The 21259-nt window shown below is 38.9% G+C and overlaps 1 protein-coding gene across 4 annotated transcripts in view; it reads left to right on the top strand.

Annotated features, from left to right (window-relative positions):
- bcas3 (BCAS3 microtubule associated cell migration factor) overlaps nt 1-21259 on the top strand; it is a 366198-nt gene that overhangs the window by 200922 nt on the left and 144017 nt on the right. Inside the window, exon 24 of one of the 4 annotated variants that reach the window (XM_030407138.1) lies at nt 4643-8610. The exons of the other annotated variants lie outside the window; for them this stretch is intronic. Coding sequence (XP_030262998.1) covers nt 4643-4653 — 11 coding nt within the window. The 3' untranslated portion in view covers nt 4654-8610. Of the gene's footprint in view, nt 1-4642; nt 8611-21259 lie in introns of those variants that run through there. 4 annotated transcript variants of the gene reach the window in all.

The raw sequence follows: 21259 nt of genomic DNA, 5'->3' as shown, positions 1-21259 counted from the left end.
GTCTGACATTAAAGCGTTCAGTGGAAAACTCCATCCAGACAGCAGTGCGGGGGCCTATTTCAGCAAAATGCAATTGTTTACTTGGAAAAGCAAAAGTTCATCTGGACACCTTCTGTTTGTTGCAAACTGAACTATGATGATGACACAGAGATAAGTCAAGGTGGAATATTTCCACTGGGAATTTGTTACACATTTGACTCACCGGCTCACTGAAGGAAAAGTTGAACTCCTTTTTCAGCCCTTATTATTTTATTTTACATCTGTTTAATAAATTGGTTGCGGATGTTTTTTCTGCCTCAGCGACAGTGGTGATTCATTCTCTCTAACCTAATGCAGATTGCTTGTCCGGATTTTAATCCAGTGATTTTACAAAAGCAGTATTATAATGACTCTTACAAAGGGATACAATGTGAGAGCGAGGGAAAGGGAGAACATTGGCATGGCAAGCGATAAAGACTTAACCCTTGCTCCTCTGTGTTGTGGATTAAATGTAGCCTGTTTATTACGAGCTGGGTTTGGGGATAGAGGATTAAGTGGTCCCTCACCTCTAAAAGAACAGCTCTGGGATTGTCATGGGATAGAGCTGATGCATTAGACCTGGTACTTATAATGCTGTTCACACACAGCGAGAGCACAGAGAATGTGATCGCTGAACTTGTTGACTTTACCTTCCCTTTAATTAGGATTTCAGGAAGGTTCAAATCAGACAAAGGCCTTAGAAAGACGTCCTGGGCTGATTTACAGATATCCTCTGTCACGGTGTGTCTAGCAGCAAGTTTTTTACATATTGGTCCCAGCAGGTGGCCCACAGCTGATAAACCCTCTGACAGACTAGGAGAAAAAGGGTTTTCTTCACAGCCCGAGGAAAACAGAGGACTTTTGTTTTTATTTTTTTATCTTTAAGTAATGTACAAAATATCAAGTGTACTCATATCCCTCTTTAAACTTTTTAATTACTGTAGTGTCACTGCTATTGCTTTTTTGTCTGATGCATCGTGTCAACATCCGCCACGTTTAAACATTAGCCTTACAATCAGTCCAACTTGCAGCATGTTTGACTAGCTTTACTTAAACTCAGTAAAGCTACTGTATGCACCCTACAACTTCAGTGTCATCACAGAAGATTGAATTGGTGTTTCTTTCTGAATCTCTGTACGTATCAACAGGTGGCTCTGCAGATATCTTTCAAATGACGTTTTAACAGGTTGCTTTTCTGTACTGAATTTATTTGAGTTGGGTTTTTTTTTAACATATGTTACTAAAGTACTTGAGGTCATGAATTGTAATTTATTAATACAATAATTGATATCAGAGATATTGTTACTAACAGCAGAATGTCCTCCCACATCTCACTGAAGGATGAGGATCCATTGTGACCGTTTTAGCATTTTACGTGGCCCCAAAGTATGTGTGTTTGATTTGGGTCCATTAGCTTAGATCTGTGATTAATTAAGGTACATCCCACCTGTTTTTTACAACACTAACCTTAACCCATAATGACAGCATCCTTAATTTTATTGCATTGTTTTGCATTGTTATACTCTTTATTAGCTGCTAGCTGTTCCACACCCTGGAGGTGAAAATTACTTGAGTGAAATTACAGTTCACTTTTAACTTTTGTCCTTTAAGAAACTAAATAATTCAAGAAAGTACACAAAAAGCAGTTTTGTTAGAGTAACAAGAGTAGGTGTTTCCATCTATGATGCGTCTGAAAGATCAGTCTCTGGATTGTGTTAAATAAGGCAACAGAAGCACGGATAACATATTCAACAACCTGGAACTGTTTCCAAACAGCATTACCAACCTGCTTTGATTTATTATCGTAATTGTCCTATTTTTAGCTGTCCAACTGGGACATTTTTGGATCAAATCCTTCACAAAGGAACACCTAATTATTGTACCTGCCAAATTGTGTCACCGTGAGCTGATAAGATGTAAGCGTCCAAATTGGCAGTACTTACATGTGTTGATCAGTCAAGTGGTAGATTGGAAGAATACAGGTCAGCTAGACACAACTTTAATAGCAGGAAATTCTCTTCTAATAATGTTTTTCATGGCTGCTTGGAAGCATGGTGACTTGCCTCAGCTGTATAGCAGTGTCGTCTACGCCTAGGCTGACTTTTCATGAGCAAGGTGCAGTGTATGCATGTCTGTCTGTGCGCTGCTGTATTGGTGTTTGTGTCTATATACGACACAACTGTGTTCTTTGGCTCTCTTCTTGCAGAAACAAAGGGAATCTGTGCATGTGTGTCTGCATTTGTGTCTGATGTTTAACAGTTTTCCTCTGAAGCCTTGTCAGACATGCCATACTAAACACACACACACTCACAGAGCCTCAGAGCCATTGTTTCTCACACAGCAGGGCACAGGGTCGATTGCCAGTTGTGGAGAATTATCAGCCTCTGTGTGTGTGTGTGTGTGTGCGTGTGCGTGTGCGTGTGCGTGTGTGTGTGTGTGTGTAGACATGCTCTCAGCTGAGGGAGCTGGTTCACGGGCCGGTCAGAGCCGCCTTATTTCCTTTTAATTGACTTAAGATGGGCAAACAAGACCTCAGAAAGCACACGGTACCCATTACACTCACACACAAGAAACACACAACGCCAAGATGCACACTAATGAAGCACACACACTGACACACACACAGCCACAATTGCTCCTGCGTGTGTTAGCTACTTTACAGTTCCATCAGACTAAATGAGGGGGTTGTGTTTTCCCAGTCAGCACTGCTGACTTCCAGCATCTCCACCATAACTCCTTTCAGAGTAGTAATGTTTTTAGTCACCTTGCTGCACCATGTCCACCTTGGTTTAGTTACTCAGGTGTGCCCTAAATCAAGGTCATGATCAAAAAGGAGACTTTCTTGGTGTTTAACATGATGACTTGCAAGCTTTCAGACGCTTTTTTCACACATGGAAAATTAATTCTTGCTGGCTCTAAATCTCGATGACAGACAGTGTTTTGTTGGTATTATCATCACTATCAATTCCATCTAGATCCACACATGATACAGTTCTGTGGTGAGGTCAGCAAAACAGCAAGCTGGAAAATGATGTCAGTGTGACAGAAAAGCATTCTTGGTTCTCTCACAGCAGCTTCAATGATCTGAATGTTTATCTTGATGGCTTGACTTCTGACCTGGAAGAGTTACATGTAGTAGTTCTGGAAGCACCCAGTGAACCCCAAGATATTGTCTCCCTCAGTTTGTTCTTTAACTGATATTACTAGAGAGCTGCACAGCCCCCAAACTGCCACAGCCAAAAGATAGGTTAAATCTAAGTTTTGGTTCTCTTTTAACTCCCATTTTTTTTCAACCCCTAGTGACCAGCGTGGCCGGCAGCATTATGTTTTCAGGTCATACGTACATACATACATACATATGTCCCATTCTTGTGAACAAGCTATCTTAGGGAATTTCTTCCAATTTGGTTCAAATGTTCACTATGACTGAAGGCTGAAATAGTTACAATTTCGTTGCCAAATGTCAGAGGTCAATGTGACCTCACACACAAACATCTTAGATAGAACCATAGAACACACTGAAACATGAGTGAGCTGTGAAATATATTATATGACTGTACACAGACAATCTGTTGTTTCACATCACCCTGAACATTGTAAGGTATGCAATTTAGACATATAGTCAAATATTTGAGACTTTTCTACATGAAGAAATGTATATAAAACTTATCCAAAATTAAGACTTTATGTGTTTACAGCAAGTCAGTCAGCTCTGCTCATAGCTGGAAACATTTATTCTCTAACTTCCAGTTGTCTTAGTATTAACTTTCAAAAAAAAAAAAAAAAGAATATGAAAGAACGACTTTTACAGAAGAACATAACATGGGTATGTGGTTAGAAAGCAAAAAATAGGCAACGTTTCACGTTAACACCATCCTAGCATTTTCCTGTTGTATAACTGTTAGCCCCACTGTCACAAACACAATGATGTGGCTCCCGCTAGTAGTATGGCTACTGCCCAAAGCAAAAAACAACCATAAGAATCTTAATCTAAAAGCCCAATCTCAGTGCTATGAGAAGGCAGAGGTAAACACCCAGTTGTATTAATAAGTAAGTTTGTTTTACCTCAGTTTCTATCACTCTCATTGCATATACAAGCAAATAATCACACAACTTATGCATCTTGAAAAAGGAAGCCAACGGAAGGTTGTATACACTCTGCTTTCCCTAAGAGAAGTTAACAGAATATGCAAACACAGTTCTCTTATAAAGAGAACCTTAAATCTTCTCTTTAGTCCCTAGTGCTGGTCAAGATCTAAAATACTACACTTCCCATAACGCTTGTAGCATCTGTTTTTCTGTACTCTTCCTTTAAAACTTCCTTTAAAACCCAAAATTGACCGTAGGCTCTGTGTTAGAAGGTCATTTTCAGTGTTGTCTTGATCCTATTTGGTACCTGGCAGACAGTCTCACACACCACAGGCTATCAGCATCCGCAGTAGCTACATACACATACAATCTGTTTTTTGATGAGCTGCATGCCTCACTCACTCATCTGCTTCTTCCAACCATAGATATGCTTGCAAAGGAAAAACAAGTATTTTAACAAAAGTACAGACACATGTATCACCAGCAGAGATTTACAACCCAACTTTTCTTTTTATTTCCTGTTTGTCTCCTGCAGGTTATTCCTAAAAAAGAAGCTCCTCGCTCTGCAAATTACCATTTCAATTGTTTGTTTTTTTAATTCCCCTTCACGCATGCATTTTCATTACCCCTTCATCCTTCCATCCGTCCTTCCCTGTCTCCCTCACTACCCAATCATTGTTTTATCATTGGTGTGAGAGAGAAGAGGACAGGCGAGAGGAGGAGGAGGAGATGAAGAGAGGAAGATGGCCAGCTTTCTACTTGTCTGTCTTTCTGTTTGTCTGTCTCATTTTTGTCCAGGTTTGGCCTCGTTGACAGAAGCCATTCTTAACTCACGCTCAGTTGATATAAAATATCTATAATTTGAAAGTATTCTACAGAAAATTCTTTTTTGAGCCGCAAAGAAATTTTAATACAAATGTTGAATGACAACACAGTACTAAGGCCATTTAAATAATTATTTCTAGCTCATTTGGCAACTAGCATGACTAATGTTATGACATTAACTCTGAAGGCAAGATTACAACTGCAGTTTCTTCATCTTGTTGTTAGCTTAAAGTTTTGTGTTGGGCTAACCAGGATGCTCTAGCTAAAGAGCTTTACAATTATGTTCGCTGCCATGTGAATTAGAACCAAACTGTGCTTGGACAGGTTGTATATGTCGTAGCCCAACCACAGTTTCCTTAACTCCTCATTTTGACATCAGCGTATAGGATCACACAGGGAATACTGGGCAAACCATTTGTTGTGAAGTCTTGGGAAATTTATTAACACGAAAGCCCAAACCCATTTCCAATGTATACCCCTACCCCTAGTTTTCAAGTGCCCCCTTGCCCCTCAGAACAGAGCTAGATGGGGAATTGGTTGAAATCTCCAGCTATTAAATGAGAAAAAGCGTTCCATACCCTCGGAACCCAATAAGGTCAAAATGCAGAACTGTCAGCTCTAACAATCAAGTTGGTGAGCCAGCTAGTTGGCTACTGCAACATCAGCAAACTCAGTATTTACAATAGTTTTTTGTTGTTGTTGTTGTTTGTTATGAAGAAATTGTCTCAAGACCTTAAATTACAGAGTTCTTATAACCCTCAGTTAGAAGTGTACCTCACTCTACCCCTCTATCCCAACAAAATACCCACATGCTGAAACATATACTACGTGCCAAAGATTTTGATGCTAAAGAAAGGATGCAGGCCTCACCTGAACCCAGAGGGTCACTTCATCAAACCGGGCTGGTGGGAGGCCGGCTTGGCAGTCTTTTGTATATCTCTATTATTCACTGTCAATCAGTTTTAATTAACAAACGTTTCTTGCTATACCTCAGCAGGCCAGCTTCCTTACATTAGTGTTTTCTCCCTCCATCATTCAGCATCTGTGTCAGACATTGATCATCATGAGACCACTGACATATCTTAACTTGAAAGAAATCAGAAACTTAATTACACATTATTGGAGCTGGAGATGACATAACAGGTGTTGAATGTGCTGAGATCTAATTGTTGCTTTCCAACTTGAAGAAGTGGCCAAAAGAACAGATTTGGCCATTTTTATCATTTCACTAGCATCATTGTTTTGACATTTCATAGTCAAACTGTGAGTTAAAATTCAATGTATTACTTTGACCACAATAAATTCACTAGTTGATATTATCATTTTTACATGTAAATACATTTGTTTAGCAGATATCTTCAAGGGATTCCCTGTTTAAAGACTAAACATCATGATTCCTAGTCAGATTTCAAATTTTAGTTAATTGAGTAAAATATTATTATATTATAATATATATGTATAATATTATACATTAAACTGACTTGAACAATAGTTTGATTACTAAACTTAGAGAATTGACCAGACATATATTTTAACAGAGTGACTGGACAAGTGCAAATTGTTCATCACGTAGCTCACCACCATCTTAAATTTTTATAAATGGTAGTACAAACAAATCCTGAAGTTTGAATGTTTTTAAAATACTGACACCAGCACCTCTGGCATCAACACAAACTGCATCCAATTTTGATTATACATGTTGTCCATTTAAATGTTTAGTCAAACCATAACCGAACCTGTTGGCCTGATCTTCACATGCTGCAGCCTGTTTGATGGAGCTTCCTGTTAATGTAGACAAGCTGCTGAACTTAAATTATTGGCCACTGAATCTCTATAGTACATCATAATTTGATTCAGACCTGAAAACATCCAGTATGTTAAAAGTTTGACATCAGGTAAACGCTGTCCATCAAGTTTGACTCTGTTTGAGCATCACGCTTCATTAAAACACTGTCGACCCTAGCTCGCCCTGCTGGAGTCCTATCATGAAATGGTGTCTAGCGATCTATGGTGATAGAATGATACTGTATTTATACAAAATAATTTACAATACCAATTATTAACTCAGTGAAATGTAACATTGTGAAGTCAAAAGGTAAATGCATTTCTATAACACTTTTCTGTATTACCAACTTCTTTAAGTGCTTAGCAACACCTTCCACATTCACCCATGCACACATACATACACTGTGAGCCAATGTGCTTAACTATTCAAACACAGCTATGGAACAGTCATCAGGAGCCATGTTGGGTTCAGTGTCTTGCCGAAAGACACATTAGATAGCAGCCAGGGCTGGGAATTGAACTAGCGACCTTTTGATTTGCGGACGGCCTGCTTTACCACCTGAGTCAAAGCTGCCCAAATTAACCACAATTGCTGCCTCATAAGAAATGGTTACAGTCCTCCCAGCCTTCAGTTCACAGCAGAGATTGTAGGAAAGTGCACTGGGCTCAGCTGTCTCTTGTGTCTTGGTACAATTTTTCTATGGAGAAACTCGCACAAACACATACACAGCAGCATTTGCCCTTTAGGCAGAGAATAAAGCGCGTATTATACAGTCAGCTCAGGATGAGATGGAAAGAAGGGTCACATTATGAGGGAGGAAGTGCACTTGTGTATGCAGACGACCAAGCACCATGATGTGTGTATGGGGCTTCTACAGTGTTTAATTGATGTTTTCTTCTAACCACCGATATTAATAATCATACAATACCACTTTATAAAGAAATACACAAGTTTATATACACGTTTGAGGTCAGTTGTCCTGTCGGAGAGCTCCCCTGCTCAGTGATATGAATGGAAATATGCTAATCATCTCAATATATTGTCTGTTCTGGTGCCTCATGCCAACAGCTTGCATGCTGTACACTATGTTGATTGATTTATGTTACTTCTGTTTCTCACCTACGTTTTTTTAGAAATATGCTTCTGCATAGTGTTCAGTTGCAATAGTAAATGTAAGATTTGTTATTGGGAAAATTAAGGCTGAAAATGTAAAACAAGGCAGTGCCAATCCAATACAAACCACAATGTGGTTTATATAGAACCTTGGTATACTGTTTAGTTTTAATACCATATTGTTTGTTACCAGTTGGCTGCCTGACTGTTTCCTGTTTCAAAATAGACTAAGAGCCAAAAGCAAGCACTGCTCAACTGACCCATGAGCAATGCAGTGCTTGTCTGACTGTTGTAGGTTTTCTACCTTTGGACACATCCTAACTAGCAGAGAAAGAAACACTTGTTTATATTTTCAGACTCGGTTCGCTTTCAGTGTTGACATGGAGCCAACTTTCACTCAGCATTGTTTAGACTAGACCATCAGTATAGAGCATATGAGAGATTTGTTAGTTGATTTTTATCACAAAGTGGATGAGTTTACCAATTGGACAATGTTCAGTTACCTTCAGTAATCCCACCCTTCTCGTGATGTTATTGTGCATATGTGTCAAATAAAACAACCCCTCAGTATGGTGCTTTGAGGTCTAGTTTGATGGTTTTCAATGACCAATAGATGTATCCGGTCTGTAATATGCTGTTAAATTCCTTTAAGTTGTATTTAAGTGTATGTATAAAACCTAATGTCACATGTAAATATGCTGTATGCCATTTGTAATCTGTATGTGTTTGGTGAAAGTTCCCATCTCAGCTTACATTAAACAGAATATGTTTTACCTTGAGCTGGGAGTTTCTAAGTATGTGATTGGCTTTACATGCAAACAGCCACCCACACTTCACCATCTTTTCTCAATTCCAGCTCATTTGAACATTATGCGGAACTTGTGTGTTGTGTGTGAGGACAAAGGACAACCTCACATCATGTTGGCCCCTGGCACAGTGTGTTGTGTTACTGCGTCCACACACTGAGAGCCAAGACTGGTGTTTGTGTGCATGAATGTTTTGTATTATTCATACATATGGATTGTTTGGAGTGTTTGATGGAAGTGTTTGGGGTGTTTGTTTGAAGTAAATAAGTAACTTGTTATGGGATGTACACACATAATAATATTGATGATGATGACGATGATGATGATGATGATGATTATTATTATTATTATTATTATTATTATTATTATTATTATTATTATTATTATTATTGTTGTTGTTGTTGTTGTTGTTGTTAGTGTTATTATTATTGTTGTTGTTGTTTCATATCATGTTTTGAATTTTTCATTACATATTCACATAATACACAGTTTTACTGTATTGTCATTGTTTCAGTATTTCTGAGACGCCGCTGCTTTGCTTGCCCAGGTAGTATTTTATATTTCTTCCTTTTTCATCCTCACTTCTTGTCTGTCCTCGGACTCGGAGGAAAACATTTATTTACTCACATCAATTAAATGATTTCAAGGTAGAGACCACCCAACTGAGTGCTCCATCAAAAGGAGCCACTAAGGCTGGGTTGCACCAACAAGGCTTCATTTTTAATCCCAATTTACCTTTATGTTGTTACAAACTTTAAAATGTACAAAATTCAGTCCTTTCTTTAAACCTCTCTTTAGTTCTTACTGTAAACCTAAATAAAACTCCAATTTAAACTGAGCCAGTATTTACTTAGAACGTATAGTTGAAGACGTTTAACTTTTGACATGGATGTCGTTTTTAAAGGACTAAGCAGAATAATCAATTACCTTGAATAAGATTAAGAGACAGACTCAACCCAAATATATTTTTTGATGTTGATGAATATCTATCAAGATACTGGTTCAGCAAAACTCTGTTACGGAGTTGAACAGGAACATTGGAGAAACCATCAAACAGGGCCGTAAAAGTGATGCATCTTGCTAACTAATATGACTTTTACACAGAGCTAGCTCGTTCTGACTCGGGTTTTACTCGGCAGATTGGTAACTCCCTTACAACATGGCTGCCTGATTGAAGGTGGGCCTTTTAGTAACAACGTGTTTGTCTTGAGTTGATAATGTTTAAAAGATGTTGGCTGATCCATACAGTAGCTAAGACATTTCATTTCACCAGCAGTAACTTAACACGACTTCTGAAACAGCTGAAAACGAACATGATGTAACTAACTTTTCAACTAGCTAGCAAATGATGTGAGATTTTTTGAAATAACAATACACAGAGCAGCCAAAGTTACCTAATCTGGATTTACTTATTTCAAACGTAGTTTTTGATAAACTCTAAGTTAATTGTGTGGCATTTAATAGTGCAACTGTATTCTAATATATTTATATTTATATATATATCTATATATCTATCTATATATATATATATATCTATATATCTATCTATCTGTACATATATACATATATATATATATATATACATATATGTACATATATGTATATATACATATATATGTATATATATATATATATATATATATATATATATATATATATATATATATATATATATATATATATATATATATATATACATATATACATATGCATATACACATGTACATATACATATATATACATATATATATACATATACATCCCTGCCGATACCCTGTGTCCCTGAGTTCACATTTCACTGTGTTCAAGTTGGCGTTGCACTCCTCTCCCAATTTGAACCATTACTCTCCACTTTGTAATCAGCTCCAACAATTATAACCCTGCAATGCGCCTCTGATTACTGTCCTGGTATATTTTGGACTGTTCTGGGAATCCAGAAAAAAAAAAAAAAAAAAACTGATACTGGTCCTTGCAGAACTGTAGGTTACACACATTTACAGTAACCCTCTATGTGTGTGTTTGTGTGTGGGTTGCCGTTCGTTTGAAGTGCTCATTCCCCCAAAATTACAGTGCTGCCATAATGAAGTATTACCATGCGATTCAGAGGCAGACCAGTACAAAGAGTGAGCTGTGTGTGTGTGTGTATGTGTGTGTGTGTGTGTGTGTGTGTGTGTGAGAGAGTGTGCGCGTGTGCGTGCGTGCGTGCCTGCGTGTGTGAGACAGTTAAGGTGTGTTAGCATGCGTTTTGTGACACAAGTGGAAAAATAGCTTTTGTTTGTGTGCTGCAGCCCCACTGCGTCGTGGCCAGTGTTTGTGTGTGTTACAATGTGTATGACTTAAAGTAAGGCAGTTGCGTGAGTGGCCTCCCAGTTGTGTTTCTAAATTTGTGGATCCACCAGCCAGCTGTGACGAGGTTCAATTTGAACTTTCATACGCACACACAACTCAGAGGTGCGGGTGTCTTTGGCTGCAGGCTGTGCTGGCTTCACCTACGGCCTCCCTGGCCTGCTGAATGTTGCATGAGGCCCGGCCGCCTCATACATAGTACATTAGCACAAACATGCCATCGGATGATATACATACTGCATTGGCACCTGTACCCGCCTTCACTAACAAGAATCCAATCCATTTTTCATCAACACATGCAGTGGGACGCCTGTTTGAGGACAGGAAAGTTGCAGGTGGTGGGTGGGTAGTAGGTGTGTTTATAGCTTTTGTTTCTGTGCTTGTTGGAGATGGTGGATCTTGTTTTTGTTATCTCCCTTTTGGCACTTTACACTTCAGTTTTGCAAGGTTTTTCTTAGTTTCTTTGCTTCTGCTGCTGCTGGTTGAGAGCAATTCTTTTTAAAGTTTGAGGATTTTTGGTCCGTTCCATTAACCTCAGAAGTCAGAGCCGGGAATGAATTCATACCTTACTTGCGTGTGTTTCAGTACAACAATTTAGACTAATTACAGTTCTAGCCTTTATTAGCTATTGTTAGTTGTTGTTAGCAATATTAGTTGATCACAACTTGTTACATGGTATTTGCGCATAAAACCATTTGGACAATATGAAACACATTACAAGTTGTACAGTGCTGTAGTCAGACTGATTTAATGAGACCTTTTAAGCCTCTTTTTGCACATATTATTGTTTTCTTAAGTTATACAGTTCCAAGTCAAAACAGCTTGTGTTGTGCACGTTACTGTAGTTACTACCTCGAGTTAAAGTCCAACTAGTTTAGCATTTATTCAACAGAATATTGTTCCAGGCATCCCTCTGTGTAGATATTATTATTATATTATTATATATTATATTATATTATAATATGTTATTATTATTATTATTTCAATACAGCCAATCAGATCTTGCATAAACCAGTAATGTCAATGTTCCTTCGTAGGCAGAGCCGACAGCTGAGTCATACAGTAACCTGCTACAGAGCGGAAGAGCTCCAGACAACAACCCACATTAGCTTTTCTGCTCAAGTCGCCTCTTATCTTACTTAAAAAACATGAAAGAATGTCTTGTCCTGAAAATTAACTTGTTGAACGAGCCACCAAACACACATGGTCTTTCATTCAATATGGATTTTATAATGGCACTCTGACAGCCTGCCAGCTTCTGTCAATCAGACACAAACCATCCCATCGTGAGACAAATCTGAACATATCTGATATTTCCGCAATGTGTTTGCTTGTTTACTTTAATAATTAAAGCTGCTGTTTCCCTGACTACTTTATCCAACTAGAACAGATAACTTGTACAAAACATAGGGAGCATGATCCTCCTGTTTGATGCTATGCTTGGCGAATACCGCTCCATGCTCATGTGGTGACATAGAGGGGATGGAGGGGATTGCTCACTGCAAAACAGACAGGAACAATGACGCTTACAGCAGCTTTAACTATTTCCATATTGTCGGTATTAGCTTTGGCTACAAAGTCAGATGACTCAATGTGATTTCAGTAGGACTTTGACAGTGTGTTCTGTGTTCTTAACCAGATGTAATGTCACTCTTTGCAAAAATTCATTGATCACAATAGATGGAATTATTGGCCGTTGTAAGTGATAACTGGTGATTTTGCAGCTGAAGTAAGTGTCAAGTTTAGTGTGAAATTAATTAGTTCCAATGTCGTAGTTAGCGTTGACTTTACACTCAAACTTAGGTTCAAATGAATGCTCAGCTGTTGCTGCAGGGTGCCAGTATTTAACTTGAGATTTGAGGGAGACCAAATTGGCAACTAATTCTGAAATGACAATAGATATATTTTGCTGTTAACTTGTGCTGCCGCAAGTGGTCAAAAAGTCAGTTAATTCTACATTCAAAGATTTTTAGCAGCTCAAGTTCCTGTCAGATAGCCGTTGAAGGTACTTGAGCCTGCATGTCTCCAGCCTCCAGCTCCATCCCATAACACACAAGGTGCTGTTAGTAGCTTTGCTGTCACTATAGCTACTATCAGCTAACATCTCTTGCTCCCAGTGACCTATCTAGCTTCTGAATTATAGCTAGCGTGCTAACAATGGTGGGGCCAAGCACCCTTTAGCAAGTCTCCCCTGCAAAGTAGAGTCTCCTAAATGAAAACCATTCCCCTCAGCCTGCTTCCCGAGCTCTGCTCAGGGACAGGAGCCGTGGGGTCAGCAGCTGGTGGAGGATATGGCAATTGTTTATGAAAAAAAATGCTTTCTCAAGCCCACCAAAAACACACACTTGGGGGGAAAAAAGTCTCTGTCCCTGAACAGCCAACAGCTGGGAAGGGTTGGGAGTAGCCTGGAGGCTGGCAAGTCGCCCCCTCCCCTCCCCAGTCCAGATGGGGGAGGTTAGGCTGAGGCTAGCTGCAGCCCACCCCCACCCACCTCCCCTCCACTTCCCAAACTTCCCATTCCCATTAAGGGGAGGCTGGAGATTGCAGAGGAAGGGAAAGGAGGAAGAAAAGCAAAAGAGCATGACTGTTCTGTTTTTCACCCCCAACCCTCCCTCCGTCTTCAGCCTAATCAAATAAAGCAGGAAGCTTCCGAGACGGAAGAGGAGTGTTTATTGATATTTGCGTGAGCTCCTTCACCCCCTGTCCTCTCCCTGCTGTTTATTTTCTATCCACCACTTTTGAAAGCACTGATATTGTCGATGCCTTTGGCTCATATATCATGCTTAACTGAATGTTTGAAAACTACTGAGGCAAAAAGGTTATGTTTCTTTCAACTTCTTACGGTGTACCATTATCTTAAATTGAACCACTGGGAAATTACACACTAACTCGACATCCGCTGCAGAATGGCTCTGACCAGTCAATTTATTGTAATAAGAGGGTGTCATATGAAGTAGAAAGGTCCTAAATAAGAATTGATGACCCTATCCATCTATACCATTGCTTGAACACAAAGGCGCATACTCCATGCATGCTGGAGCCAAGACAGGCCTGTTGAGAGTATTGGTTTACAGCTGCTTACATTTTAATGCTTAAAAAGTTGAAATTGCATCTTTAAGTGGCTCACAGACTTAGCTCAAAAGAGGCCTTTAACTGGAGAACTATGTTGGGAACTGAATAGATACCTTAAAGCAGATGGCATTGGTCACTGTCCCGTGGGAGAGAATTCATCGTCGAACCTTAAGTTGGACTGACTCAGGACTCTGGAAAATGATTAACCTCATATATGTCTCAAGGATGGGACTCCACTATGTGACCAGTATTGAAACTGTAAACATTGTGATAGAGGTATAAAGTGCACTGAACCCAAGCCCAACCCCCATCACTTCCTATGTAAGTGCATGAGCATAAAAAGTCAAGTAAGTTTCACACTTTTATAAGGCTATATAAAACCCAAGAATAATCACTGGGTAGTCGTGATGTAAAAATCATCTGCACAGAGGAAAGAAAAAGGAGGTCATATTCATTTTAAAGCACCATATTCTGTTGGACATTTTATTGTTGGGATATGCAGTGTTGAAACAGATTGTAGGTTAGGATGCCAAAGTCGGATGTCAGTTTTCCGAGACCAGTATCCAGTATTAGTCTCTTTAAAGTGCTGTGAGGCCATTTGAAACAAGTTTGGCACCACAGAAAGGATCTGGTGTTTGAATGGCACGGTGCTGAGAAGTTGCCTGGAGGTAACAAAGGGAAACTTTTTCTTGAACTGCCACTGTGAGAGCCTGTCTTGTTATTTTCAATGGCCCTTTTGTTAGAGGTCATTGAGAGGCGACAGCTTGATTTTCCCTCAAGCCATCCGTGTGTGTGTGCACATGCTGACTCTCTCTGACATATCACTCGTTATACCATTGTGCCGCAGTGTGTGTGTATGTGTATGTTTGTAGACAGAGTGCAGTAATCCAAGCCTACCTGCAGCCCTGTGGGTGCACCGCTGACTGCTTCCTAAAGGTCAGAACTCCTGACCTCTGAGGTCTGGGGCAGATCAGTGTCCTGGGGTGCTGTTGTCTCTCTCTCTCTCTCTCTTTCTCACTCTCTCTCTCTATCTCTATCGCATAAGCATCTCAATGTACACACCAGACAACTCCACCTAGACACACCGTTACGCAAAGAAACTTTGTAAGCGCAAATACTAAATGTAGATACACACACAAGGAGTTTGATCCTTATATATGGAATAACACACATTTTGATTTATTGGAGTTGTACAGTTTGATGTGTAGAGTGACAATCTGAGATGAGTCGGACAAACGCTCATAGAACTTGATTCACAAACTTCACTTCATTTAGAAAGGCATGTGGTGCGATGACTGTGATCTAGATGATGTGATGGATATGCTGTGAAATTGAGTTCACATTTATTGTTGAATTGACAAATAATGCGACCTAATTTAACCCCAATTCTTCTGAAAATTAACGTTTCAGAGGTGTAAGAGTAGGAATGGCATTGTAGGGTTTATAAAGAACAGAAAGAGCAGAACTATTATTACAAAGAATTAAAGAAAGAATGAAGGAAGGAGAGAAAGAAAGAAATTGGTACAAAAGTGCAGTAATATAGTTAGAAAAAGGAAGAGAAGTAAAGATGGAATGACAGTGAAAATGATGGAAGCTTGGTTGCCATTATAAATAAATATGATTATAGCCTTTGTCTTAAAACACATTAGGACAAGTCACGCACACACACACACACACACACACACACACGCACGCACATGTCATACAGAAAACCATTTGTAGGATGTAATTGTGCGGTAATGGAGTTTGGTGTGAGAGGGGTGAGAGGTGAAAGGTCAGGAGTGTGTTGTTTGAGAGGCCTCAACCAGCCATCAGGCAGGGTCATGTCACATGTGTGCGTATGTGCCAGTGTGTGTCTAAAATAAGAATACTGAAACCATTTAGCCCTTAAATGTTAAAAACACAACGTTCACTGTTCTTCACGGTTTATATATGAGACATTTCCAGAACACACCCCTGAACACACCCACACCTCCCAGTTTCTACAAAGTCTGAGAAAAGAAAGAACATCAGTTTTGCAATTTGGACATCACTTCATATTACTTCGAACTAGCCTCAGCTAAATGCCAGCTGTGTGACACTTTACAACACACACACACACACGCACACACACACACACACACACATACACGGGTGTAAGTCCAGCCCTCCAGGTCTCCCTCTAAGCCAGCACTGCTACAATCCCTTCACATATTAACATATGTAAGAGTGACAAGGTCTCACCTTTAATGAGAAAAGCCAGGCCGTCCTGCAAGTTCATTAGCTGTCAGCCGCGTTGAATTAGACGCAGTGCAGCTCTGCGCTTTCTCACACTGCCACCCAACACTCATTACACTGCTCACTTACACTCAGAAGATGGCTGCTGCTGTCTCAACAGAGAACACAGTAACACAGTAACCTAATATTTTAGTCTTAGTTGATCAAATTACCAAAAATTAGTAGACTCGCCATATTTTAAACATTGACTTCAAGACAAAGGACCCAGAAGTGCAAAAATGCAAACTTAATGCAGGGTTTTAGGACTCATTCCGACAGCTCTGTATTCTAAATTGAACATAATGTGACAGCCTCTACTCTACAACATTATGTTGATGACAAATATTGTGCGTCCAATTCAGTTTTTATTTAAACAATACATCTTAAATGGACTTGGATATCTGTAGCACTTATCAAGTCTGCTAACCAACATTAGTCATATTCACTCATTCACACACACATTCATACACTGATGGCAGAGGCAGCCCTGCAAGTGGCCGACATGCTTATCAGGAGCAATCTCGGGCTCAGTGTCCTGTCCAAGGATAATTCAACGTGCAACCGGGGGATGCGGATATTAAACCACCAACCCCCGATTAGCAGACGACCCACTCTACCTCCTGAGCCATATTAAACTTTTAGAAGTCACAAGTATCATCAAACAATTTCATGGCACTGCAAAATTGAATTGTGCTAATAGTACCAGTGCACTGTGTGGGTGTCCAGGCTGTCTATTGCTGACATACTTTTTCAGTCTGAGGCTGCCTCTGATTTAGGCTACTGTTTCACAGAACACAGCCCATCATGTAGACCAAAACGTATAATTGAATATCCCGACGGGAATCATGAGGTCCGGGGGTTGGCATAGAGAGCATAGTAAACAGGACAAAATTCTAATTAATGCTCATTATCACTTGGGATCACATCCAAAAAAGAAAAAGAAGAAACAATAATTCTTTCTGTATCCTTCATATGGAAGTATCTCACTCATAGCTGATTATCTGCTTGAACTTGTTAAAGAGCATTTTGTGTGTCATATACTTTGTATTTCACCTGCATTTAACTGAAAATGTAAGCATGTTGAGCAGATTGTTGTATTTCTGCTTCATTCCATACTTTTTTTATTTTAAACAGCCACCCAACTATGGGAAAGATATAATGTTACAATGTAGAACATCAACATAGTGTTTGATTAAAAAGGCAGTCAGCACATCACTGCTCTCCTGTTGGCATTGGCACTGGTTGTTTTAAACCTCACATATTCTCACTGCTGCACCAACCAGCAGAGTCTCACCAGTGACTATGATAACAACTGGCACGTAATGATTAAGACGCTGTTCTTTCCAAGCTCAATATGCAGTCGGTATGCAGTGGTTGAAGTATTCAGGAAGTATTACTCTAATTACTTATAGTCAAATTATACTCACATCAAGTAAAACTCCATTAAAATTTTGTCCAGCAACAAATTGCAAACTTAGATAATTTTAAGTTAATAAGTTGATAAGACAAGTTAATAAACTTTTATTTTAACGAAAACAGTAGTATTAGCAACATGTACCCTCATAAAGTACTGAAACTACCCACCATGCTCAAAGACATCTTTCAAAGTGTTATATTTTCTATATCATGCTTCAAGGTTAGTTCAGTTGTCATTCTACAACACAGGGTTGTACAACAAAGTGTTCCTATCTGCTGCACAAGAAAAATAGATAAATCTGAGTAACTTACTATTGTATCTACATTACCATAAACAGCATTTTACTGTTGTAACTTATTTATTTGAACTACTTGATACTATTTATGTTTAATATATAGACTAGTTTTATATATTTATTTACATATATTTGTATAAATTAGGGACATATCCACCATGAATAAAAAGATTACCGCATCGGACTCAGTGCACAAGGTTTCTGATTGTTGTGTTTTTTTGATGAATGAATGAATAGTTTTATTTTGGTTACAATATACAATACTTAAATAATGTGCAATCAACTGACAAAATATTACCATACACGCTTCCACTAAACATTTTCTCACAAGAAAATTTTTAAACAAACTGTAACCGAAAAAGGAATAGGCTGAAGCCAAGGCTGTATTAGTATTAACAATGTGATAATGTCATTATGTGACATATTTGATTTTTGGTGTGTGCTTTGTGAATTTTTTCGGTTCCCAAAAATGATGGGTTAGGGTTTTTCTGACTAATTTAACAAACCATATGACAACCAAACATTTGCTCAGTGGTCAAGCAGGTAAATCCCAAAATCACTATAATCAAGTCAGCCCATGTTGGTAATTGTTTCAGGTGATATAATTATGCAGTAATGCACTTAAATAACTAATGTTCCGAGTACGGACGCTAACAAACGGAGCAAATCAAATTACTACACAAGCTGCTATGGGGAACCTTATATGTTGCGTTTTTTGTGAGAATTCTTGTAGAGTGATGCAAGGCATGCGTGTGTGTATGTATGGCTGTGTGTGTTTGTGTCTGCCTTCCCTGTTAGCTCTGTGAATCAGCTTGTAAACAGACACCTATGAGCAGCTGGGCACTTGGCTCCAGCACAACTCCCTCACAGAGAGGAGAGGAACTGTTGACCTCCACACTCACACACACACACACAGACCATGTATTCATGCACCAACAAGCGGTACATCACCAAACACAGACACACAAACATCCATAAACACACAGATCCACTCGACAACGCACTCTCACACAAACACATTTCCCTGAGCTCCCACAGGAGACAGACGCTGCCATGTTTACTGCCTCGCCGGAAACTTTCACAGGAAGGAGCGAGAGACCAGCGCCTATCATTCCCCTCCTCTCTCTCCTGTCTTTTCCAAACTTTTTTTTTGTTTCTTTCGGACATCTCTGCATCAACACTTTGCTCAGTTTATTTGTCCAAGGCAACAACTCAGCAAGCTTTATTGCTCTCCAAATCTAAATCAGGAGGGGGCGTAGGGGACAAATTTCCGGATGAACACGCCAGTGGACACACTCAGGAGAATGTAAACCGGGCCTGGAGCATAAGTGATAACAAATAAGAGATGTGCTCTAGCTGTGAGCCGTACACTCCAAATGTTTTTGTTTTTACTCTGAAGGACACAGAGGAGTCTGGCCGGGGCTTCAGCCAGAAAAACACTCCAGAAGCTTCCAAACATTGTCGTCCACTCCGTCTCTCCCTCAAGAGCCGGCATGTCCTGGCCTTCACACACTCAGAGGAGGGTTTTATTTTTCTGGGGACTTGGGTGATTCAGTGGATCAGTGGATGAGCACAGCAGAAAGAATAGGATGGTACCTTGAGGCCAGGGAAAGTTTCCTAATTTTACAAATAATAACAAGTGTATTTTTAGAAGTTGCCCGGCATTGAAACAGTTTGAAAAGGTTGAAGCTGGCGAAGGCCATAAATATATATATATATATATATATATATATATATATATATATATATATATATATATATATATACTAAATATTCAAAATAACAAGCTAATCTCAGTTATTGCATATGTTTAATGTTTAATGGCTTATATTAGGCCAGCCTGCCATTCACTCAATATTTTTAAGCATCAACTTTTTCCATTGGATAGGAGGGTCGCTCAGAGAAAATTAAAAGCTTGACATTAAAAAAAAAAAAGATAAATAAGTGCTCTGATCAAACTTTTAAGCATTTTTTTTATGTTTGTGAAATGTAAATGTTAAGCATTATCAAATCTAATTTATGATCAATGGTTTTAGTCTGCAGTGTATTAAAATAATAACAAATGCTAAAAGTTGCCATTAAAAGGTGTAATGGAGGCGCTTACTTGCTGAAATACTCTCCAAAACCCATTCATTATTTAATTTGTTATGATTTGAAATGGAAAATGCAACCAGCTTTTATTGTTATTTTTAATGAATAAATGACTTAACAAGAATGGCACTTAGAGTGCATAGTTCCACCAAGGCCAACAGTCCCCTTTAATTCAATCAAGCCTAGTCTAATATTGAATAAAACACACTTAAATCCACTGGATCCCGATTATTTTTTTCGATCAACATCAAATTGTTCTTACTCATAGAAACCAGCCACCTAAATACACCTGATTTTATTCATGAAGATCTGATCATTAATCCCTGAGAAAAGAATGAAAATGTTGAAAAACCATCTCGCAATGTAGAGCGAAAAATGAATGGAGCCGTCCCTTTATCCAGATCGGCACGAAAAGTTAATGGGGTCAGTTTTGGGTCGAGACCCATCCTCCATCCAAATGTCGGGAAAATCTGCGCAGTAGCAATCCTGCTTACAAACCAACCAACAGACTGACACTGGCAAAACCATAACATCTATGGCTGAGGTGAAAGTTGCCTCCAGACTTTAAGACTTATAATGTATTGTATACAATGAAATTCAGAATTTATGAACAAATATTGGTCATTCCAACCTGGAGTCAAGATGTTTACTACTTACTGTAAAATCTATGCTCAGTGTGTATGTGCACAGGTGGCTTCAAGTTTCCACATTACACTTGAATTAGTTTTATTCTGTCTCCTGATTGGCTTCCAAACCAGTTGTGATGTAACAAATGCTGGTGGTCCACATGTTAAACTGAGATTTAAGTTGAGCTTAGAGAAACTTTACCCCCATTCAGCAGATGAATATGCAAACAAACTCTGTACATATTGTATTTGCATTCTGCACAGAGAGGGTCAAACATCCAAGTGAAGCAACCAGTTGTTAAGTCTAAAATTAAATGATCCAGTGTTGATGGCTGTCGTGTGTGACCTTAACTGTAAGCTGTATTTTATAAATGTTGGTGTAAATTGCAATAAGTTTACCATGAATAATTTTTTTATTGCACAGAAGGAGTAATCAAAATAAAATAATACAATGCACAAGGAATAACTGATGGTTACATTGCTGAGATATTTTCAGTTAAATGCACGTCACTGGGAGTT

This window comes from Sparus aurata, chromosome 2 (genome assembly GCF_900880675.1).
Source record: "Sparus aurata chromosome 2, fSpaAur1.1, whole genome shotgun sequence".
Taxonomy (NCBI): Eukaryota; Metazoa; Chordata; class Actinopteri; order Spariformes; family Sparidae; genus Sparus; species Sparus aurata.
The sequence above is the reverse complement of the archived record's forward strand: the minus strand, read 5'-3'. Positions and strand labels throughout refer to the sequence as shown.